We start from the raw sequence: 24,329 nt of genomic DNA, 5'->3' as shown, positions 1-24,329 counted from the left end.
CCCTGCTGGTGTCAAACAAAGCAGGGTGTTTTGATCCCACTTTTATCATCATCATTTTCCTGTGTTGACCTGGCTACTCTGATGCTGACAGCATTTTTTTTAACCCTACCTGCATTATAAAATTTGACTCAAGAAAATTGGACAGCTTTTAAATATACATATATATATCTCTCTCATATTAATGAGATATATATATGTATGTATACACACAAGTATGTATATACAATCAGAATAGAACACTTTGTGGTAGCAGAAGCTATAATTGGTACAATATAGAACAAATATGTTTGAATGAATGCAATTTACCTTGTAAATTTTAAAAGAAAAAGAATTAACTCCAATGAAAATAGTGGCATCAGAGTTAAAATGTAAAATATTGAAAATGATTCAACTTCACTGTTTAGAAAATTGATCAAGGAATGTAATGGGTTTACTGGGGTTGGTGCCCAAAATTCCTTTCCTGAGGCAAATTAATCAGAATTGAAGAAGTCTGATTGGTATATTTCTGATTAAATTTTTGTACTTAAAAATGCCTTTGTGGTTAAATGGCAGTATTGAAAAGTCCCCAGGTCTAAGTGGAAGGGGAGAAACAATAAGGCTGAAATACCTTTTATCCTGCTTCAAAACATTGCTAAAATCATTTGTCATATAGCACTTAGGTGTGCAGTTTGAGGATAAATACTTTTTACTTTTAAGTGTCCACAGACTCAACAAGGAGGCACAGCCCTTACCAGTCCTAGAGAGACACAAAGGGGACCCAGGAGATCATTGGAAATAGCCTCAATCCTTCTCAGACTCACCTTGGTCGGGATCCCGGGCAAATACTACAGCCACAGGGGTCTTCACTGTGGTGTTGTCAAAGACAGCCACAGTACAGTGGCTGGGGAAGAACCGTGGGGCATTGTCATTCACATCCTCCACATGGAGGGTGATGTCTGCTTGGCACGATCGGCCACCTCCATCTGTTGCTTTGGCAACAAGGTTGAACACATCCTTCCTTTCTCGGTCTAGGGCTGTGAGTGTGGTCAGCTCCCCTGGCCAGAGAAATGACAAAAGTTGAGCTTTCTCTGGGGAAATATTACCCAAGCATGTGCCCTCTAGATATCTACAGGAGACAAACCCAGCCACACAGAGTTTTGTTCACAGCAAGGAGGGCTCAATACAGTCAGGAAAGCAGCTAAGCCTATATTCCCCCACACCCATTCACCTTCCTGATTCTCCCAAACACACTTCATCACATTGCCAGTTTAAGATCATCACCAACAAGCTAAAAATAGGTATATTCTTAAAGGCCAAGTAGGCAATTTCTAACAATATATAAAATGCATTTTTCGTTTAGTTCATAATTCCACTTCTAGGAATATATATATTCTAGAGAAGAATCAACCCAAAGATAAAAATCCTGTGTATAAGGATATTCTCTGCAGCACTGTTTATAATAGCAACATACTGAAATCATTCTATATGTCTTTCAAAAAGGGACTGGCTAAGTATATTATGATTTAGCCACACAGTAAAATACCATGTATGGTGTTATATGTATCTTGGTTTTCATGAGTGGCTTCTGCCTATAACTCCCACAGCCCTTGTTGCACAGTCTTTTGTTATAATGTTGGGTGTGTTAGGCCTCAGGAAGCACGATGTCTCTGACCTTCTCCTGCTCTCCTTTCACCTGCCCCAAGGCAAGACTCCCATCTTTCCCCCCTTTTCTGATTGTGGGTTTTAAGACTCTCCCCAGAGAGGGTCCTGCCTTATACCCTGGGGGAAATAATGCTGACATCATGAGGCTCCCATAACCACCCAAGAGGACTGGGTTCCGAGAGCTTCCACATAGCTGAACACATGGCGATTCCTGGAGGGTGGTGCGCCCAGGGAGGACATGGGAGCCCCTTTCCTCATGTCTCACCCTACACCTCTCTTCACCTGTATCCTTTGCAATATCCTTTATAATAAACCAGTAAACACAAGTGTTTTTCTGAGTTCTGTGAGCTGTCCCAACAAATTAAACCCAAAGAAGGAGTCTTGGGATCCCCAACTTGAAGCCGGTTGGTCAGACATTCTGGAGGCCTGGACTTGCAACTGGTGTCTGGGTAAGGGGGTACACCTTGTGTTGTGTTGTGGACAGAGCCCTCAACCCGTGGGATCTGACACTATCTCCAGGTAGATAGTGTCAGAATTGACTTAGAGGACGCATGAGTGGTCTCCGCTGCTTGTTGTATGGGGAAAACCCACACACATTTGGCCACAGAATTCTTCTATGTTGATGATTGTTTTGGTGTGAGAGCAGAGGAAAAACCTGGTTTGAGAGAGGTTTGTCCAAAACACCATAAAACCAAAAATGGCCAGGCGCGGTGGCTCACGCCTGTAATCCCAGCACTTTGGGAAGCCGAGGTGAGCGGATCACGAGGTCAGGAGATCAAGACCATCCTGGCTAACAAGGTGAAACCCTGTCTCTGCTAAAAACACAAAAATTAGCCAGGCGTGGTGGTGGGTGCCTGTAGTCCCAGCTACTCAGGAGGCTGAGGCAGGAGAATGGCATGAACCTGGGAGGTGGAGCTTGCAGTGAGCCTAGAGTGCGCCACTGCACTCCAGCCTGGGCGACAGAGCGAGACTCCATCTCAAAAAAACAAAACAAAAAAACCAAAAAACAAAAAACAACCAAAAATGAATTATGATAGAGCTTTGAGATACAGCTGAGTGAAGAAAAGCAACTTACAAGTAGTATTCTACTTTCATGAAGTAATTATATAGAGATTTTGGAGATGCGTGGAAAACCAGTTGGACAGAATATATACCAAGAGTCCTTATCTGTGGAGGAAGGGGTTATCATGCAGACGTTCCAGTTTCTGCATAATGCATAACTACATTACTTGAATTTTATACCATGAACATGTATTATTTCCATATTCAGAAAAAAATGCCAGTTTTTTTTTTTCTTTAAGTCCTTACTGATCATCCTGCAAAGAGCAGCAGAGAGAGGTTAGGTAACCTGCCTGGGTCACTCTGCATGCCCCTGCTGGGTTTAGGAAGGACAACATTGTCCCCTATCTACCCAGACAGCTTCCTATGACACCCCTCTCCCCTGCCACCTCCTGCTCAGGTATCTCCAAGTCATCCTTTGAGCTATTGGACCCAAGCCAAGTGTCAGCAGCTGTCCCTTGTGACCTAGGCCTTCTGTGCTGCCCATCCCCACACCCTCCCCTGCAGCAGCAGGGCAGGAATCCCTCCTAAGTGGGCTGGTCTTCCAAAGGAAGTCCAGTCCACCAGACTCTCACAGCCCAGCCTCTCCTGGCTACTCCTGGCCTACCCTGCAGGAATCTCTGCTTCTTATTTTGCTCTATCCCCTGGCTAGTAACAATGATAATGGCAACCACATCTACTGAGCCAGACCTGGGCTAGGCTTCCATATGGTTTCTCACTTGTGATCTTCACAACAATTCTATAAGACGTTATCCCCGGTTTGCAGCATAGATACCTTGAGATCATGTTCTTGGCCATGACAGTCACCTGCCTAAATCCTCCAGTGGCTCTAAAGGTGGGATTTGGCCCTGCCCACCCTGGGGCCTCATTCTTTGTCCTCTCTCTTCCCTCTCTGGGCACCAGTTTCTGGCTTTCTCTCAGGTCCTCAGTGTGCGTACTATTTCCCCAAAGAAGGTCTTCGTATGAATTCTCCTGCCTTGAGTGCCCTTTCCCCCACTCTGTCACCCCTGGCTAACTCTTCTGTGTCTGCAAGGCTCACATAAAGTGGCATTTCCTCGGTGATGTTTTACTTAACCCCCCTCCATAGCCCAAGTCAAGTTCTGTTGCCAAATATTCCCATAGCTAGCAAAAAGACAGAAAGATGAAAGAAAGAGAGAAGAAAGAAAGAAAGAAAGAAAGAGAGAGAGAGAGAGAGAGAGGGAGGGAGGGAGGGAGGGAGGGAACAAGAGGAAGGAAGGAAGGAAGCAGGCAGGGTGGAAGGGGAGAGAGAGAGAAAGAAAGAGAGAGAGAGAGAGAGAGAAAGAAAGAAAGAAAGAAAGAAAGAAAGAAGAAAGAAAGAAAGAAAGAAAGAAAGAAAGAAAGAAAGAAGGAAAGAGAAAGAAAGAAGGAAGGAAGGAAGGAAGGAAGGAAGGAAGGAAGGAAGGAAGGAAGGAAGGAAGGAAGGAAGGAAAGGAAGGAAGGAAGGAAGGAAGGAAGGAAGGAAGGAAGGAAGGAAGGAAGGAAAAGGGAAAGGGAGAAAAGAAAAGGAAAAAAGGAAAGAAAAGGAGGGGAGAGGGGAGGGAAGGAAAGGAGAAACCAAGGAGTCAACTGTGCTAAAATAAATTTTTAAGGAATGAAATTAATCCCCTTAGCATTCTGCATTTTTTCTTAATTTAGCTTATTTAAAACCACTAATTCAACGACTCCATTTCCCACTAGATTGTAAAGACCCAAATCTTGTCTTATCAGCCTATTTATTATGTCCCCAGTACAATGCTTGGCACATAGGGCCAATATATGTTTGCAGATGGATGAGTGAACTCCTGTTTCTTCTCCAAGGAGAATACCATGGCACTGCGCACTTGCTATTCAGTAAAGATGTTCTTGTCTTGATCCTGCAACTCAGGAAACCTACCTGTATGAGGATCCAGCTTGAATTCATGCGCCCCAGGGCCATGCAGAGAGTATGTGATCTGAGCATTGGTATCAGTATCCAAGTCTGTGGCAGAAACCTTCAAAATGAAGTGTCCTGGAAATACATCTTCATGAACCTTGCCAGTATAGAGAAGCTAGAGATGGAAAGACAAAGAAGAGGGAGATTGTGGGAACTGCATTCAGATCCAGAGAGAAGCAGAGTGACTGACTGAGGGAGCCAGAAGCAGAAAGAGAGAAACTAAGAGGGCAGAGATGAACAGAGACAGAGAGAGAGAAAGAGAAGCAGAGAGAGGGAGGGAGGGGAACAGAAGGAGGTAGAATAAGATGAAACATCCAAGGAAAATTGAGGTTTAAAACAGGAAGAGGATGACAAGAGAACAAGTCAGAAAAGAGAGAATAGAGAAGTTCTGCCATCCAAAAGCCCACAGGCAGGGCTAGAAGGGAGTGCTACAACTTCTTCCACCCAGTCCTTTGAGGCTTTTGGAGGAGGAAGGAGAGATGAGCCTGACGCAAGCATTCTGGAAGGTGTCAGGTCAACCTCCCCTGCCTCTGTGGCGAGGCCATGCTATTAAGCTCATCTCCCTGATTTGTCCCTATATTCCCAGGACAGACCCTTGACCTCTGAGTCAGGTCTGGACTCAGACCATCGCTTGGCCTACCCTCCCTTTGCTGCAGGTATCATCACGGCATCTGAGGGAGTGGCAGAGGGGAAAGGTTAGAGTTCCCTGAGAATTCAATTTTTCTTCAGTGGCTGGCTCTGAGCCAGCCTCCAAGCATCATGGTTTCAACCACTGTGGAGTGTGGGCAAGCATGGACCCCTACATGCCCTGGATGGAAGCTTTATTCATTTTCTTGTTTTCTTTTTTTTGAGACAGTCTCACTCTGTTGTCCAGGCTTGAATGCAGTGGTACAATTTTGGCTCACTGCAACCTCCTCCTCCTGTATTCAAGCAATTCTCCTGCCTCAGTCTCCTAGGTAGCTGGGAGTACAGGCGTGTGCCACCACACCTGGCTAATTTTTTTTGTATTTTTAGTAAAGACGGGGTTTCACCATGTTGGCCAGGTTGGTCTCAAACCCCTGCCTCGGCCTCCCAAAGTGCTTGGATTACAGGCGTGGATGGAAGTTTTATGCCTGGGCAGGCCGTGTGGAGGTGGTTCCCCAGGCCTCTTTTTTCTGGCTCTAATGATGCTGTGAACTATCTCTGGGAGGGCCAGGGTGAGCCTGATCCCAGCCTCTCCCAGCATGGGGAGGACAGAGGTTGGTTGTAATGATGGCTGAGGGAAAAGAGAAGGAAGGTGACCACCATTCTCCCCAAAAAAGCCTCCCTTCTGAGACCACCCCAAATATGGTCATCTCGGATCCTGAAAAGACATTTTGCATGCATACCAATAACCAGACTCTCTTTTTCTACTATGCTTTTATGTGACTGGCATGTAGAAGAGCGGAGGAAGAAAAGGTGAGGAGATACATGTATTTATGTGTGTTGCTAGGTATGTGTCTATACCTGTATATGTATGTGCAAGCAAATCAAAGTTTGTATATATGCAAATGCGTAAGTATGTTCATGTGAATTTATTATGTATAGTTGCATGTGTGGGTGAGTATATGGATGATTATGCTAGGTATATAGGTATATGCTTATACGTTTATGTGTATACATGTATAGGCATTTGCCTGTGTGTATAGGGTTGTAGATGATCTTTTGTGTATATGTGTGGGTATATATAACTGTGCATTTGTATATATATATGGAATGGCTGGATTATGATAATTTGAGATGTTATAAAATTAAAATGTTAGCAGTTTAACTTTGTAAACTTTGAAAGAATGTAAATCCTCTCAAAATTAAAAATTACTTACTGTATTTTAAAAAATATGTTTAAAAGCAAAGTTCCATGACAGCAATTGTTGGTTTATGCCTCTAGGAACACAGTTTCTCTCCTGACAATGCACACACACACACGCACACACAAACACACCACTCAACATTTGTTCCCGCTGGAATTTTGGAGTTGAATTACATGAGATCCTTAAGAAAGTATCCCTCACCAAATGAAATTGCCCTATCTCATGTTTGTATCTGTATAAGTGAAAGAGGGTATCTCAAAGGGCTAAATTACCCCAGCCGATGTGGAGAGGTGCATATATGGGCATGGGGCAAGGGGTTTGTCTGGGGCCAGGTCTCTATGAGTGTATTTGATAATAGTGAGCCATGTCAACAAGTTGAGCAGTGCCAGGGGTTTGCCCATTGGGCATGGCTGTCTGTGTTTGGAGAACGCGTATGTTACTTTCCTTCTGGATATGTTCTGCAGAGAAATAGACCTTTGTTGGGAATGTAGGGGGAAAGATGTGGACCATGAGTCTTGAACAGCTTGGTATATCCCTATGGGGGCCAAGGAATTACCTAGAATGGTCCCTGCCCCCAGGAACTCGTCTGAGGCTTGCTGGGGAGAAGCAAGGGAGGTGAGGTCAGTGATGGCCGGCCTCAGAGATGGATCCCTTGGTCCTCCTTTCTCCTGCCCCTCACTCTCTGTTCTCTTACCCCTCAATCTCCCTTCTCCTGCCCCTCACCCTCTGTTCTCCCACCCCTCACTCTACCTTCCTTGCCTCCACTACCCACTCCGCCCCTCACCAGGCTCTCACCTGTGAGCACTGTGGGCTGTTATCATTGACGTCCAGGACAAAAATCTCCACGGTGACTGAAGCCTGGAACTTGCCATCAGATGCTGTGATTCTGAGTAAGTACTTGGCTGTGTGCTCGCGGTCCAGGGTCTTCCTTGAGGAAATCCTCCACTCATCTCCAACTTGGCTGATGCCAAACTGGCCCAGGGGGTCTCCCTCTAAACAGATGGGGCAGAGCTTTCAGAAGCCAAGCAATAGAAATAAACTCGACTTTGTGTCACAGGTGGCTGCCCATTGGACACATTTTTTAGAATTGCTGGGAAAGCAAACATTTCCTTCCTTAACTAGGAACCCACACTTCTCCACTGAGTCCACTTTTTGGTGTTATGAAGCTACTTCGGACTTCAAATGCCTTCTGTTAAATGAAATTATCAATGCAAGAAGCATCACTCCAAAATATGTGGCTGAAGGGAGGGTTTTTTATTTTTGTGGCCCAGAAGACATGGGAGGAAGTTAAAGGGAAATAAATTTCAATTCTATGTAAATGTCTAAGAGGCATAACTATATAACAGTGGAGAGGTAGGAAGCAATCAAAAACACTAAACACTCCAAGGTGTTATTTTATAACTAAGGACCCACCCTAAGTGGAGGTTCTGTAGGAGCACTAGGTTTGCTTGCTAAGTCATCTTTCTTTCCTTGACACTAATCACTGACAAGAATGTAGGAATATGGATTTCTTACTCTGAGATCCTAAGATTCCAGAGTTCTAAGATCCAACTGCTCCAAGAATTGATAATATGTTGACATTTATTACTCTATTATCCTGAGATTTTAAGACTTCTGTGTTTTTAGGGGTCTGATATTTTAAGATGATAAGATTCTATTTTTCTACAACTCTGTATTTCAAACAGCTTTGATCCTATGTCTTCAGGAGTCTGTGGTTCTTGGTCAGAATTACAGGCTCATGGGCTTTTCACTGGACAGCTGTGAGAGCAGAAGGAGCCATGTTCATGGGAATAGGGGGACATGGCACCCGGGGTGAGAAAAAAAAAGGACACAGGAGTGAAGAAACTCTCTCATGGCCACTGGTTAGCTGGCTTAGTCACTGGATTGGGAATAGGGTAACTTAGTTTCACAGTAGGTATCCACTAAGAAAAGCAGCTTGTAGGTTTGGGTTTTAATCCCAGCCCTGAAGCAAGCACAAGAGTGTGACCTTGGTTGAACTTCTCCATCTGGGTCTTGGTTTTCACATATGCGAAATGAGGGAATTATACCTAAGGAAGTGCTGTCATTCCTACACTTAGGACCTGTGATTGACTAAGAAGCGTTTTTTATCATTCACGACTTTCCCTGGGCAGGACACTCTCCATAAAGATAGTCACTTGACAGAATTTTCATGGATCACACAACTTTCTTGGTGCCTCCTCCATCTTTCAAAACACAACTCACAGCAGTTAGAGTATGACTCACGTGAAATAATGAGACGTCGTTTTTGGAAAGCACTTTCTAACGTATAGGTGCTTTCTATAAATTACAGATCTTACCAGCATGCCTGTGAGGTGAATCATAACATGCATGCCAAGTCTATAGGTGGAGAAACTGAGGTCCTAGGGATTTAAATGTGCCCAAGGTCACACTGCTAATAAGTGGCAAACCCAGGACATGAACCCATTTTAGGGCACCTCTTCCTCGATGTTTTTCAATGCATTCCAGAGCCTATAGTCCATGACAGGTGTTCTTACCTGTGATGTAGCAGGTGACCTGCCTGTTCTGCTCAGAAATGTCAGCATCCAGGGTCTTTAGAGTCACCACCAGTTTGCCAGGCTCACTGTTCTCAACCACAGATCCTCTGTACTCTTCAGAAGCAAATCGGGGAGCATTGTCATTCTCGTCTGTAATGGAGACCTGAACCAGGGCCTGAGAGGATAGCTGGATGGTCTGTCCATGGTCATAGGCCACCACATGAAAATGATAAGTCTGGCAGGTCTCACAGTCAAGTTCTTGGAGTGTGGTGATCCAACCACTCTCACTGTCAATGGCAAAGAGCTCATGGACATTGCTACCAGGGTCTGCAGACAGCCTGTAGCTCACCTGGCCATCTCTCCCAGTATCCTTGTCAATGGCAGTCACCTGAATGACTGAGGTCCCCACTGGCATATTCTCAGTGAGGACAGCCTTATATGGATCAGCCTCGAATACAGGCCTATTGTCATTGACGTCTCCCACTTGGATGTTGACAGAGACCAAGGACACCACGTCACTGTTCTGAAGGCAATGTGCCATCACATCAATCTGGTACAATTTGGTGGATTCATGGTCCATGGGCTTCCTCACCTTTATGACCCCTGTGTCTGGGTCCAGGGAGAAGATACCATCCTTGTTGCTCTCAGGTGTGGTGCCCCGCACTAGACTGTAGATGACTGGATCTTGAGCTGCCACTGCTTTAACAACCCCAATTTCAGACCCCTCTGGAAGGTCTTCAAGTGCAGAGAAAGTATACAGAGGTTCAGAAAATTTCGGCAAGGATACTTTTTTAGGAACCACCTGAAGTCGTACTGGCACCAGAGAATTCCAGTGAGGAGGGCCTCCATCTTGGGCTTTGATGAAGAAGTCAAGGGTCTGATTTTCCAATCCCACCAGGCTGTCTTTCACCTTGACCACACCAGTGACTGGGTTAATTTCAATGACATCTTTAACTAGGTCCTCTGGATTCATTGAGTAGGTGACATCTGCATTCTGACCTTCATCTGCATCATAGGCCAACACCTGGATAACCGGAGAGTCTTTACTGACATTGGATTGAATGGATACTGTGTACTCAGATGCTTTGAACTGTGGAGGGTTGTCATTTTCATCTGTGAGGATGATCTTCACCGTGCAGAAGGCTACTCTTCCTCCTCCATCCCGAGCCATGACCTTAATAGCAATGACCCTCTCTGTTGAATTTTCCCGATCCAGTTTCTGTAGAGTGGCAATCTGGCCATTGGGGTTTATGGAGAACTTCTCACTTGCTAGTTTATTGATGATAGTATAATCTATAGTGCCATAAGGACCACTATCTTTGTCTATGGCTAGCAAATCAATCACCTTGGTTCCAACCATTGCATTCTCTGCTAATTCTGCCTCATAAAGGTGCTGCTGGAACTCTGGGCTGTACTTGTTGACATTTGTAGTGTTGATGTACACAGGCACAGTTGCTCGGAAGACTCCATCAGAAGCGCCTATCCTCAAATTGTAAGAAGAGTCCAAGTGCTTTTTGCAAAGGTTGAACATAGAAATTATTCCTGATGAGCTGTTAATGGAGAAGTGCCTGTCCTGATTGCCAGAAAGAATTAGATACTCCAGGCGGGAGGTGTCCCTGCTATCAGGATCAATAGCCTGGACTTTAAGAACCAGGTGTCCACAGGTTGCCAATTCACTGACATTGGCTTCATATTGAGGTTGTCTGAACTCTGGGGGGTTGTCATTGATATCAGACACATTGACAACCACAAGGGTTTCACCAGTGAGTGGGGGATCTCCTTTATCCATGGCCCTGACTTTCACATGAAAGTGTTGTTGGACTTCATAATCCAGTTCTTGAACTGTGGACATCTCCCCTGTGCTCCCATTGATCTGGAAGAACTTGGAAACATCTGAGCCATCCTCCACAATCTGATAAGAGACGTCACGGTTCTGCCCTGAGTCCCGGTCAGAAGCCAACAGTTGGATCACAGGGGTCTGAGCAGGCAAGCCTTCTGAGATGGAAGTGGTATAGACCAATTGGGAAAAAGTGGGAGGGTTATCATTGACATCCTCCACTAGGACTTCCACTGTGGCTTCAGAAAATGACCCCAGAGCTGTATCCGTGGCTCTGACTGTGAACACATGTTTGGTCTTGGACTCATAGTCCAAAGGCCCTGTTACTGTTAGGACACCAGTCTTAAAGTCAGTGGTGAACAGCATCAAGGGTTCTTCCTCCACAATGTTGTAGATGAGCCGGAGTCCCTCTGGACTCCGGGCCTGGGTGTGGAGAATTGGGGTATAGAGGGTGATATTTTCAGGTACTCTGACTTTGTAGTAAGGACTCTGAAACAGTGGGTTGGATTTATTTCTCACAGTGACAAGTACCTCTTCCTCACTCTGGAGGGATGGCGTTCCTCCATCCCGAGCAATGACTTTGAGGCGATACTTATTTAAAGCTTGATAATCAAAGGGTTTCTTGAGTGTTATGTCCCCAAGATAGGGGTCAATTCGGAAATATGTGTAATCTTCTGCAAATTCATATGTAATGGCCCCATTTGTCCCCAAGTCCTCATCAGTGGCAGATACCTGAAAGAGGACATCCCCTGGCTCTGTGCCATCTTGGATGATTGTGTAATAGGGCAGATGCTTAAATTTGGGGGGATTGTCATTGACATCCTCAATAGAGACTCTGACCAAAGCCTGAGCCACCCGCTGAGGTGTCCGATTGTCCCTCACTTCCACTGCCAGCTCGTGAGTGTCCTGCTGCTCCCGGTCAAATGCCACACCTCGTGTCTGTAACACGCCTGCTGACTGGACCATATGAAACACATCCGTGCCATTCAAGAGGAAGTAGGAAAGGGTGTCATTCAAGTGATTGCCCTGGGCACCAAGAATCACCAGTGCCTTTCTGTCCTGAAAGTTCTCCTTCACAGCTGCCGTATAGACATCCTGACCAAACTGCAAGCTTTTGTCAAGCACTTGGGTCAAAGAAATTTTTACCAGTGCAGTGTCTTGATATAAGCCATCAGAAGCCCTGATGGTGAGCTTCCGAGAGAGTCCCAAGAAAGCAGGATTCAGCACAGATATGCTACCAGTGATAGGATGGATGGTAACAGCTTCATCAGCATTGCCAGTTTTGATGCTGTAATTGACTTCCGAGTCATCATCACTGGCCCGCACCGTGAGAAGCTCCATGCCTGGATGGATAGGTCCCACTATTGCTACCTCATATATCTGTTCTGAGAACCTGGGAGGAGAGTCATTCACATCTCTGACATGAATGATGACTTGGGCAGGTCTAGGTGCAAATAATATGGGGCTTCCTTGGTCATGGACATAGACACAGAATTGGAAAGAGGGCATGCTCTCATAATCCATCTCTGATACAATGGTTAGGGTTCCCATGCTGGGATCAATTTTGAAAAACTTCAAGGCCTCCGGCTCCAAAATTTTATAGACCAACAAGGAATTAGTTTCTTTGTCACTGTCAGAGGCATGAATCACAAAGGGGTTGTTGTTTTTATCCATGATCATGCTGTACAATGGAGCTGCTTCACTAATTTGGCCCACAAAAGTTGACTTTAAGAACATAGGAGCATTGTCATTTTCATCAATTATGTCAACCACCACCATGACATCAGTAAATGCACCTGCCATATTGCTGCCTCGGATTTTCAGCTGGTAAGACGAGATTTTCTCATGGTCCAAGTTCTTCTGGGTGGAAATGAGGCCAGAATATGAGTTCATAGAGAAGACTCCATCCTTGTTTCCCTCTCTTAACTCATAGGTAACTTCAGAGGAGCTCATAGCAGAGACAAGGAGGATTGGGGAACCAACAGGGATTGATTCAGGGATCTCTACAAAGTACTCAGATTTTGAAAAGATGGGGGCACTCCTATCTGAGGGGTAGACGTGAATGATCACTGTAGCCAGGTCACGCCATTGTGGGGAGCCTTGATCTTCTGCCTTCACTGTCAGAGTATGTGGGGCATGATTTACCCGATCAAGCTTTTGAGCTAGAGTAATGATGCCTAGCAGGGCGTTGATGTTGAAGAAACCTTCACCGTTCCCTGAAACAGAAGACAAGACAAACAAGTTTGCCACACCCTCGAGAGGTTATCAACTAGGCTTTCTAGATCAGTAAAGGGACCATCAGACAAAACCTGGACAGAGCAAAATCTGCATATAGTGTATATCCACCATGGATATAGTGTATGGAGTAGATACTTTATAAAATCTCTAACATGGTGCACTTAGTAGGTGCTTCATATCACACTGTCAATTATCACTAAGTTTCTGGGACACAACTTAAGCTACAAACCAAAGCTATAGTAGGTGTTTGAAACCAAACAAGGAGGCTCCATAGGAAAAGCATACTCCACCCTGAATTTCAGTGAAGCCTTTCGTAGGAAAAGCTTCATTTTGCATTATACAGAATTTGTAACCATCTTTTGTATAACTTTTTTTTTTTAGAGTCAGGGTCTTGCCTGTCACCCAGGCTGGAGTGTAGTGATGTGAGCATGGCTCACTGCAGCCTCAAACTCCTAGGCTCAAGTGGTCCTCCAGCCTCAGCCTCTGCTGGGATTACAGGTATGAGCCACTGTGCCTGGCTACATTTTTAATATGATTTTTAATAGCTTTGGTTATATAGAACACCCACATCTCAAGGCTCCTGAGCAAATGTCTTTGCCCCATGCCTGTATTTCCTAAACTCTAGGCATTCTCACATCATCTTTATAATTTTTTCAATATCCATCTATTGCTTGTGTTATGTTACACTATTATTTAATTGATGTTTCCTTTAAATTAATTCACTCAAAATTTGATAAATATTATAAAGGTAACATTATGTTGCTTCTTTAAATAAAAACACCGTATTGCTTACCATAAATCAGAAGTTACTGTAAAAAGAAGTCAATGAAAAAATACCCTATTAGAATCGAGATAAAATCTGCTTGCCAAAAGGTTTGAGCCTGTGAGCTATCCTCTTTCTTTGGTAGACAAAGAGTGGCAGGTGTTAGAGAAGACGACAAGACATTCTAGAACCCAACAGAGGCTTTGTTCTTCATTCTATCAGGGAGCTTGAGTAATTTAAAGAGGAGTGCTTTCTCCATGCCCAATAACCTTTTAATGCCATTAAATGAGTAATAGTTGAATCATTTTGCTCACCACCACAGGTACAGCCCTTAACACTTGAGAAAATATTGCCGTTTACATGTCTTACTCCATCACATGGGTGCATATTTTATTATTTCAACAGCAAAGCAAATGGCTAAGTTTTGTCATAAACTTTCAATCTGATTCTTCCACCTCTGAAGCCCTTCTCAAGCTGACTGGTTAGGTGATTTGTCACATAACCACTAAATTCAGTCAAAGAACATGGTTTTAAAGAGTAAGTAGTCGTTTTAAAGTGATTCCATTAAAAGCGGCTAAGTTAACAACCTAGATGTAATTCTGATTGTAATTTATGATATAATATCACACTGCTGAAAGAAATAAATCAGGGCACAAAATTGTATATTCATTATGATCTCAATATTACAAAAATATGCATAGGGCAAGATGAGAGGGAAAGACAGAAAATCATTCTTTTGGGGTGATGAAAATGATGGCTGTGTGTTATGTTCTTTATATATTCCTGTATTTTTCATGTTTTCAAAAATGAGCATGTGTTACTTCTATAATCAGAAGAATATTTTAAAACTAATCTTATCTGGAAAATAAAATCATTATCTCCATCAGTGAGGTTGTTAATGAGATAAAAGATGTGATTTCATTTCATAAATCACAAAAAGCAAGCAATGCATTATAATCCATATTCTTCTTCTTTGGGGGTGAATAGACTTCTGTTATATGGCAACTGTTTCTTCCAAAAAGAAAAGTTAAAGCTACTGGCTTTATACAGTACCAGTAGCTACTGTATAAGCTACTGGCATGCAATAAATGAACATTAGGTCTTGTGAGGGCAGACAGCAAATTATGTTCATCTTTGTTTCTCATAGCAACTAGCTCTATGAAGTATTATTATTAAATATAATTATTACTATTAAATATCATTAATTATATATTATAATTATTACAAATTATCATTAATAACTAGTTGGATACTGGATATTATCGCTTTTGTTATAGTAATTGCTTATAATTAACACTTATCAATGATAGTAGTAGCCCCTGGCATTTGTACAATATTTCAATTTACAACATATATTAACATACATTTTCTTTTTTGAGATAGAGTCTTGCTCTGTCACCTGGGCTGGAGTGCAGTGGTGCAATCTCAGCTCACTGCAACCTCTGCCTCCCAGGTTCAAGCGATTCTCCTGCCTCAGCCTCTCAAGTAACTGGGATTATAGGTGTGTGCCACCATGCCCGACTAATGTTGGTATTTTTAGTAGAGACAGAGTTTCACCATCTTGGTCAGGCTGGTCTCAAACTCCTGACCTCAGGTGATCTGCCCGCCTCGGCATCCCAAAGTGCTGGGATTACAGGCGTGAGCCACCGCGCCCGGCCAACATACATTTTCTCTTTTAATCTTTGCAATGACTTTCTGGCACAGGTAAAATTATTCCCATTTTTCAGATGAAGAAACCCATATAATAGATACTAAATCACTGTGCAGCCTTGTCAGAAAATAAAAATTACTTCTAAAACTATGCCATACAACTCATAAAATATTCTAACATACATACGTGAAGTTATTACATTTTTAAATGTTGCATGGACTTCATAAATATCTTCTACATGTTTGGTCACTGGTGGGTTTATATAATATATATGTAAATTATCCCACAGCATGAGTGGTCCTTACTCATACTGTAGTAGTTATGTTATTACTATCTTTGGATAGTAATACTATCTTTGGAAGTGCATTAATTTAGGTAGTCCCAGGGAATGCTCTAGAATTATTGTTTGCCAAGGCCTAACGAGCTTGGTACTCGATTAATTTGCAAATTCATGCCTCTAGTGCTTTCCTTTCTTTCTAAAGCATCTTGACCCATCCTCTGAGCTCATGGCCAGGCGTCTCACCTTTCAGGAGGGAGTAGTGGACCTCAGCATTGACTCCCCGGTCGGCATCCATGGCTCGGACCTGCAGCAGCTCTGTGCCAGGGACTATGGTATCAGGAACACTTGCCTCATAGTGGAGCTGGGTGAAGCGGGGTGGGTGGAGGTTTCCATCCTCCACATGAATGGTCACCCACACGAAGTTCCTCTTGATGGGTATTTCCTGGTCTCGGACCTATAGGCCCAAAGGGGTAATTGGGTGAGCAGCAAATGGAATTAGGAGGAGGCAGGGTTAGGGTAAGGTCAATGAACTAGAATGCCAATTTAAAATATGCCCAGTTGTAACTAACTCTCCGTATTCTTTTAAATCTTGTTCTAATCTATGCTCTTTTTCTTCTTTTATGTAAATTTGTCAGTCAATGATTCCTAGGCTTAGCTATTTTAATGGATAATTCTATTTTAGAAGAAAGGCAGAAATAGGCAGAGAAGCAATGTTTTCCAAATTACGTCTCGGAGAATAATACTCATTCTTCAAGATGTTAACATGTTATGCAGGGAAAAAAAATTATATGGTCACGTAAATTTGGGGAGCACTGAATTAAATGCAAACAGTTTTCTTTGCTGCAGGACTTCACAGAGCCTTGAATACATATTATATGCCCAAATGATGATAAATTAGCGTAAGAACCCTGATCTTTAAGACAGGAGGCCAGACTCCGATTCTGGTTCCATCATAAATAACTATATGGCAGTGAGCAAGTCTGTCTTTCTCGGTGGGTTTCAGGTGTAAGATGAGACAAATGGGCAGGATCAGGGATAGAACTAGGGGTAGGCAAGTAGGGTGCAAAATTTAAAGAGGCCCTAACTCTTGGGGTCATAAAAATGCAGGCACATGGCCCAGAGAGAGTGAGCCCTCCTTACATTTTGTGTCCTGCATGGCTTGCTGGCCTAACCCTAGTCCTTGCTCTCAGTGGGAAAGCCTCCGTGTCCCTTCCAGCTCTGACACTGTATGAATCCACATTGTGTCATGAAGTCACTGAGCAGGGAGATAGCTCTTGGGGAATATTTGGGGTGAATCCAGAGAAAGCTGAGGTTGACAGGAGTTTCCTTGGCAGCCGTCCCATCTCTACCTTCACTTGCAGGCATCCCTTATGGAAGGTGCCCTTCGCCAGCTCTGAAATGTCACAACTCTGCCTCATGTATGGTCTTTATGAGCACTGGTGTGCCTGGCTCACCAGGGAAGGGGACCTTCGGCATGTCTCCAAGCACGTCCACCCCCACACATCTGCATGCAAGCATATTCTCACCAGGTTTTTCCATTTACTCACCATGACTGTCAGTGTGTGCTGGGAGGGCCCCAAGCCCAGGTCCAATTTTCCCACCGTTACCAGGACACCAGTGCTTGGGTCCAGCTGGAAGAGGCTGGCACTTCCTGGGTCTTGGCTGCCATGTATGGTATAGATGAGGCTTTTGCCCTTGTCTTGATCTATGGCCTGGACTCGCAGGAGCTCCACCCCTGGCACGGTGTCCTGGGGCACTCTGACCTCATAACGAGTTTCCAGAAACTGGGGCCGATGGTGGTTAATGTTGGCAATCATGAAGATGTGGACCTAGGGAGGGAGGTGAGGGAGAAGGTCCACTGCAAGCCCCAGGGGAACAGGGACTGGGTCTGTCTGGACCTCCCTGTACCACGCAGGCCTAGCACAGTGCCTGGCACTCAGCAATCACTCGATAAATATTTGTTGAATGAATGATAGTATTTCAAAATCAAAAGACTTTCAGATGCTGCACAGTCTAGTGTTTTTCAAAAACAAAAATTTTCTTGAAGGGCCTTTCCATCAAGTGAAATGTTGTGTGAAATCCAAATGTGAGAAACAGATAAAACTCTGGCTGAAGCCAGAATAGAAATTCAGAGCCCCACTTACCCAGTCATCATCCCCCTATACCCATGGAAGCCCCATGGTACTCTATCTTTAATTAAAACTGCTCATTTAAACAAGCTTCCAATTATAGACAGATTCAGAGTGGGAGCAAGAATTATCCCAGGGTCACAGAATTACAGAGTGCATTAGACAAGAACCTTGATTCTAAATTCAGTGTTCCTTGAGGAACACCACATCCACAAAAAACCTCTGTAGCCTCATCCCAACCAAGGAGGCCTTCCATCTCCTCTCAACACAGCGGTCCCCAGCTGAGGCCTCTAACCTGGGTGGCAATGGTGCGGGACCCATCTGTCACCTCGACAGTCAAGTTATAGCTCGACCTCCTCCTGGTATCAAGAGGCCTGGCAATGACGATGCTGCCTGTGGTCTTCTCAATGTCAAAGTCCATGTCCTTATCCCCACCTAGAGTGGGAGTGGGGAGAAAGCACACACAACCTCAGTGATTTAGGCATCACAGCATAAGACAGGCTTTGGTTGTCAGGCTCAGAGGACGTGGTGGTAAAGTCCACAGTGGTAAAGATGGTGAAGATGGTAAAGGTGGTAAAGGTGGTAAAGATCTGGGTGACAGGCCCCCAGTCCCAAAAGTGTAATTTATTCTGTCAAGTTGTTGTCAAGTTATTTTCATTTAAATTTTATTAATAAATCAAATTGATTAATAAACTATAAGAATCCAAATGTAAAATAACATGAAGTTTTAAAAATGTCTAGTATATAGAAATATGTTTAGTGACATGGAAATATATTCATGACATATTACACTTAAAAGTATTACAAAACAATATTTTAATATAACCCTAAGGGTGTGTGTGTGTGTGTGCGTGCACACGTGCATGTAAAGGAAAAATGACAAGAAGGAAACACATCAAAATTATAACAGTGGATTATCTTCTGATTGGTGGAATTTTAGGTGATTTTTATTCTCTTCTCTGCATTCATTTGTATGTGCGTATTTACCTATTTATAGACAGGCTGTCACTCTGTCACCCAGGCTGGGGTATATGGTGCAATCATAGCTCACTATAACCTCGGCCTTGGCCTCAAGTGATCCTCCTACTTCAGCCTCTCAAATAGCTGGGATTACAGGTGCGAGCCACTGTGTCCAGCCCATTTGTGCTTTTGAAATGTTTTAGAGAGCACATGCATTAATTTGGTATTAAAGAAAAAAAGTCAAATAATTAAAAGAGCAGTAAACCAGAACTGGAAGTAAGTCCAGGAGTTTCAAAGAGCTTGGGTCAGGAGCATATGTCCTATCCTACTCTTAGCCAGGACAGAAAACTGTACCAGGACTCCATGTTCATGTGGGTGTTGAAACTCTTAGAGATTTTTAACCTGGAATCCCTGGATGGGTTTCAAAGAGCCTATAAATCCTCTAAATTGTAGGCAGGTTTACATTTGTGTGTGTTTGTGCATGCAACTTTTTGGAATGAGGACCTAAGCATTCATCAGATTCCTGAAGGGTTCTGTGACCCCCAGATGTTGAAACAAAACCTTGATTTAGAGACAGAGAGGAATTTCAGAGAAGGCCATCAGAGCCTGGATCCAAGTGCCTCCTAGAATGAGAATGGGCCCTTTCCCCTGATCTCAAGGGCAAAACCTGAAGCCAGAACATTGTGCATGGCCCCAGGGTATAGCTGATGGCAGGCTCACGGTCAACTATGATTTTCACATTGAGGCGGAAAAGGAAACACAAAGCGTTTCTGCTCTGAGTCTTCCTGGACCATCTTAGGTCTCCCAGGTTCTTGGGGCAACTGGAGGCACTGCCAACTCTGGCTGGGGTTACAGATCGTGGCTGGAGTGAAAGGAAAGCTTGGCATTCGTGGCATTCTTACTGCCTGTGCTCCCAGAGAACCAGGGAAGAGGCAGTCCGCCCTCAGGGCTGAAAGAGGGGGTGCCAAGGAGCCCGACCTTGAGAGGGCTCAGAAGGACTGTAGCAGGAAAACTAGAGCTGGTGTATAAGGACAGGAGGGCCTGGCCCTCGTTGGGCCCTCAGCCTCGCCTCACCTGAGATGTTGAACCAGAAGAGGCCAGGTCTGCCCTCTACGCTGATGACCCCCACCATGTGGTTCACCGGGTCTGTCTCCATGACCGTAAAGCTGTAGTGGGTCTCATCAAAGGCCAGGGGGATGGAGGATGGCCGAGGCTGAGGGATCCACTCAATGTGTAGCCGGACACTGGCTGAGAGTGGTGGCTGCCCACTGTCTGTTGCCTTGATCTGAAAGGAGGCCAACACCAAAACTGAGGGCAAGAGACAAGAAGACCCAAGCAGCCAGGATGAGAACCAGAGTGTTCTGTGATTCTGACCAAGCTGGCCTCTTATGCAGTCATTCATTCATTTGATGCACACTTGAGGGCTTGCTGTAAACAGGCACCCTGACAGTTGCTGCAGGCACGGTGGTGAACAAAACATATAACCTGTGCTCAAGAACCTCATGGCTAGTGTAAAAATAATAAATGCCACTGTTAACTGAAGACTTACTGTGTACTACTTCCTAAATTGAACTTTACATACATATGCCCTTTGCTCTTCCCAACTACCATAAACCTAACAAGCTAGAATTGATTGAATTCTCACTATTATCAGGCCTTGTTCTAAGAGCTTTGTGCACAATATCTGATTTAATCCTCACAATAACCTTGGAAGAGGTCCTGTTATCATCTCTCTTTTACAAGAAGAAACTAGGGCTCAGCGTGATCAATTCACCTACCAGATGAAATGCCTGGCTAGCAATGAGACTGGGGTTGAATTCAGGCTGACTGATGAAAGCACCCATGCACTAGCTACTTGATATATTGGCTTCTCACAAGAAAAACTTTCTTATCTCCATTTTGCAAATGATAAAACAAAGGTTAAATGACTTGTCCAAGATCACACAGGTGTAAAATGGCAGTACTAGGGTTGGAACCCAGGCTTATTGATTCCAAATCCTCTCTTACTCTCACTAAATCCTTCTTTCTATGAGTCGAGGGGATTTCCCAGGCAAAGACCTTATTGCCCTCAAAGAGAAGGACCCAGAATTTGATCCTTTGGCTGAAGCTGGGACTCCCAGTTTCTCTGGTAGAAGGCCAAGAAGGAGAGTACCACTTCCCTCATGACGGCGGGCTGTCTTCCTCCTCCTGAATTCTCAAAGAAGGTCACTAACCAGCATGCCACTCCTCCCTCTGTGGCTTCCTTCTGTCTGCTCACCGTTAGGATGTTGTACTCTCCAGCTGTAAAAGTGCTGCTGGATGACACCACACCTGTGACCGGGTCGATACTGAAGCCCTCCTCATCGCTCTCCTTGATACTGTAGGTGACTCTGCCATTAAGACCCTCATCCAGGTCTGAAGCCACCAGCCTGTACACAGGCCCAGAGGACACTGGGCTCAGCCTCTCTGGAAGGCGGACATTGAAGAGCTTATGGGAGAATACAGGTGGATTGTCATTGACGTCCAAGATGCCTATCACCACCCTGGAGGTGGACTTCAGTGAGGGCTCCCCATTGTCCAGCACGGTCACCTGGGGGCAGAATTGAGCATGAGCACCTGAGCTGACAATTGCAAATTAGTGACTATGCTTTGCCACCCACCACAGCCCTATCACCCCTTTTAACAACCTGGAAATATCAGTCAGTTTGTTCTTTGGTATCAGCTTGTGCTTTTTATTATCATAACTTCACCTACTTGGAACTCAGCTCTCTGGCAACTTTGCCCATGGGAAAGCCAGTGAGAACAGAGAAAGGAAGCAGAAAGAACTGGAAGAAGACAGAGTCAGTCTCTAGACAAAAGCTGGTGCTGTGTATGTGGGACAGCCCTGGGCCATTTCTCAGAGACTACGTACTTTTTACTTGCTTGTGTTTCTCATAATCTTAGTTCTCTGGTTTCCTTAAGCTGCTCAATATTAGAGAAAACAAATGAGAAAATGTTTATGAGGGAATGAGTGGTACTTTTTGAGTCAGACACGTGGCCCAATGCAATGAAATCGAGTGAGAAAAAGCCCCCAAACCATTTCAGAACCAGTAGTTATTTAATGCAAGGGCAAATAATCACATGCATCAATAGCCCCAAGGGCATCATATCAGACAGGACCTTTCCACATGAAATGGTTCCAAATTTTTAAAAACACTTCGGTGTTTAAAGGTAAATATCTGTTACTGAACTGTGGAGAATGCTTTCAGTCCTTAGGAATTCTAGAAAGCCATTTAGCTACTTCTTACTAATAATACCTGTTTCTTTTTTTCTTTTTTTGAGACTGAGTCTCGCTCTATCGCCCAGGCTGGAGTGCAGTGGCACGATCTCGGCTCACTGCAACCTCCACTCCCGGATTCAAGTGCTTCTCCTGCCTCAGCCTCCCAAGTAGCTGGGATTACAAGCGCCCGCCACCACACCTGGCTAATTTTTGTATTTTTATTAGAGATGGGGTTTCATCATGTTGGCCAGGCTGGTCTTGAACTCCTAACCTCAAGTGATCTGCCCGCCTCCGCCTCCCAAAGTGCTGGGATCACAGGCATGAGCCATTGCACCTGGCCAATAATACCTGTTTCTTACCAAAGGAAAAAGAATGTGCAGAGCATGGAAGTATCAAAGGCAAAATTTATTTCCTGCTGAGGAATATGTATTGCCCCCTCCTGATGCCTTTAAAACTAGAAGAGATAATCAGTGAAGGACAGCTCAGGAGGGGAAATAGTTAGATTTCCACCTGATCTCCTTCTCTTCTGATTTCATTCCCTCTAAGCCACTAACTAAAGCCTTTCATTGGAATAGGCACCAGGAATGCCTATGTGATTTTAGAGGCATCCTAGAAAGAACACAGATCTAGAAGACAAAGGTCTGGTCTTCATCCTGGCTCTGCTACTGACCGAGAATGATTCTGTCTCCCTGGGCCAGGAGGGATGGACTGGACTCAATAAGTACATAGCACACATGTACTGCTCCCCTGTCCTTCACTCCCTGCAGGCATTACTAATCAATCAATGGTGCCTTCCCAGCCTGGACACAGTTTCAGACTCCTTCCCTTCTCAGTGCTGAGGAGCTAGCAAAGATCCAAGGATCATCCAGCAAGGCTCAGCTCATGTGTATCCTCCTCCCTGAGGCCAAACCCTCCTCAGCCACAGGGCTAGACATGCACGTGGCTCCAAGGCCTAACATGGCTCCACAAATCGCCTTCTGTGGGAGGCATTCAAACCCAGTCGATGGATTCACCACCATTACTTACCTCCAGGATGTGTTCATCCTTGTTCTCTCTGTCCAGCTGCCGGGCTGTAGATAGGAGACCTGGGAGAGAGACGGTAGGGGAGAGACATGAGCAAAAGGCTTTCAAGGCCACTTTGCTGAGGCAAGTTCAAGAATTACATTCAAATCTCAGATAAGAATTCTTCTGATCTTTGAAGAACACCTAAAGATCATCCTCGACTTAGGATAGTTCAACTTAAATTTCCTACTTTATCATGGTGTGAAAGCAATACACATTCAGTACAAACCATACTTCAAGTATCCATACATTCTGTTGTTTACTTTCACTTCAGTATTCAAATACTGAAGTATTGAGTACAAATACTGAAGTGTTGAAATATTCAATACTTTATTATAAAATAGGCTTTGTGTGAGATGATTTTGCCCCCTTAAGCTAATGCAAGTGTTCTGAGCACGTACAAGGTAGGCAAGGCTAAGCTATGATGTTCTGTAGGTTCAGTGTTTAAACACAGTTTGGACTTACAGTATTTTTAACTTATAATGGATCTATTGGAATATGACCTCACTGTAGGCTGAGGAGCATCAGAACACTAAGGGGAAATGAAACTCGGGGGAAAGGGACGGTGAAGTGAGGAGCTGGGAGAGAACAGCAGAGATAATATGTCAGGTGAAGTTCCCAGCTACTTCCTGCTTTCACTATTAGGCAGGGGTGATACATCAAAACTTCAGCAATCGGCCCACCGTGAGCAGCCTCCGCAGTCAGGATGGTTGCCAGCTGGAAGCACCCAGTAGGGTTACTGGTGCACAGGGGTTAATGTCAGCACTGCTGTGATTTTGGTTTCTTGTCACTAAAATCTATGGAACATGTTTGCATCTGGATGTCTTCTGCTCATCATTCATTTCCTCTTCTTTTAATTAACAAACGCTAGTTCTCCTGAGGGGAAACCAATTTTAGTCCTTCACTATCTGGGGTGCAGCTGAACCTCCTGGGGAGAAGTTTATAGCCCAAGGAGAGCCAGTCAGCACAGACTATCCCCCTGGCCCTCGCAACTGGCTCTGCAATAGACAAGGGACCCGTCTGTCTGATAAGAATCAATTCTGGGACTTTTGCAAGAGCTCTAGAAAGATACTTTTTCTGCTGGTGTGCTGAGAGGACAGGAGGAAGCCTGACAGCAACAAGAAGGACTCCTGAGGATAGATCCACTCAGAGAAAATAAGGCCAAGAGATAAGCAGAGGCAGAGCCTTCATTA

The 24,329-nt window shown here is 44.4% G+C and overlaps 1 protein-coding gene across 1 annotated transcript in view; it reads right to left on the bottom strand.

Moving 5' to 3' along the window:
- FAT2 (FAT atypical cadherin 2) overlaps window positions 1-24,329 on the bottom strand; it is a 65,210-nt gene that overhangs the window by 29,385 nt on the left and 11,496 nt on the right. Inside the window, exons 3-12 of the mRNA XM_010358658.2 lie at window positions 23,101-23,159; window positions 21,094-21,405; window positions 19,911-20,121; window positions 18,172-18,311; window positions 17,295-17,576; window positions 15,991-16,201; window positions 8,979-13,031; window positions 7,258-7,454; window positions 4,595-4,748; window positions 801-1,034 (exon numbers count right to left, since the gene is read on the bottom strand). Of these exons, the coding sequence (XP_010356960.2) occupies window positions 801-1,034; window positions 4,595-4,748; window positions 7,258-7,454; window positions 8,979-13,031; window positions 15,991-16,201; window positions 17,295-17,576; window positions 18,172-18,311; window positions 19,911-20,121; window positions 21,094-21,405; window positions 23,101-23,159 (5,853 nt within the window). The remainder of the gene's footprint in view (window positions 1-800; window positions 1,035-4,594; window positions 4,749-7,257; window positions 7,455-8,978; window positions 13,032-15,990; window positions 16,202-17,294; window positions 17,577-18,171; window positions 18,312-19,910; window positions 20,122-21,093; window positions 21,406-23,100; window positions 23,160-24,329) is intronic.

This window comes from Rhinopithecus roxellana, chromosome 3, assembly GCF_007565055.1.
Source record: "Rhinopithecus roxellana isolate Shanxi Qingling chromosome 3, ASM756505v1, whole genome shotgun sequence".
Taxonomy (NCBI): Eukaryota; Metazoa; Chordata; class Mammalia; order Primates; family Cercopithecidae; genus Rhinopithecus; species Rhinopithecus roxellana.
The sequence above is the reverse complement of the archived record's forward strand: the minus strand, read 5'-3'. Positions and strand labels throughout refer to the sequence as shown.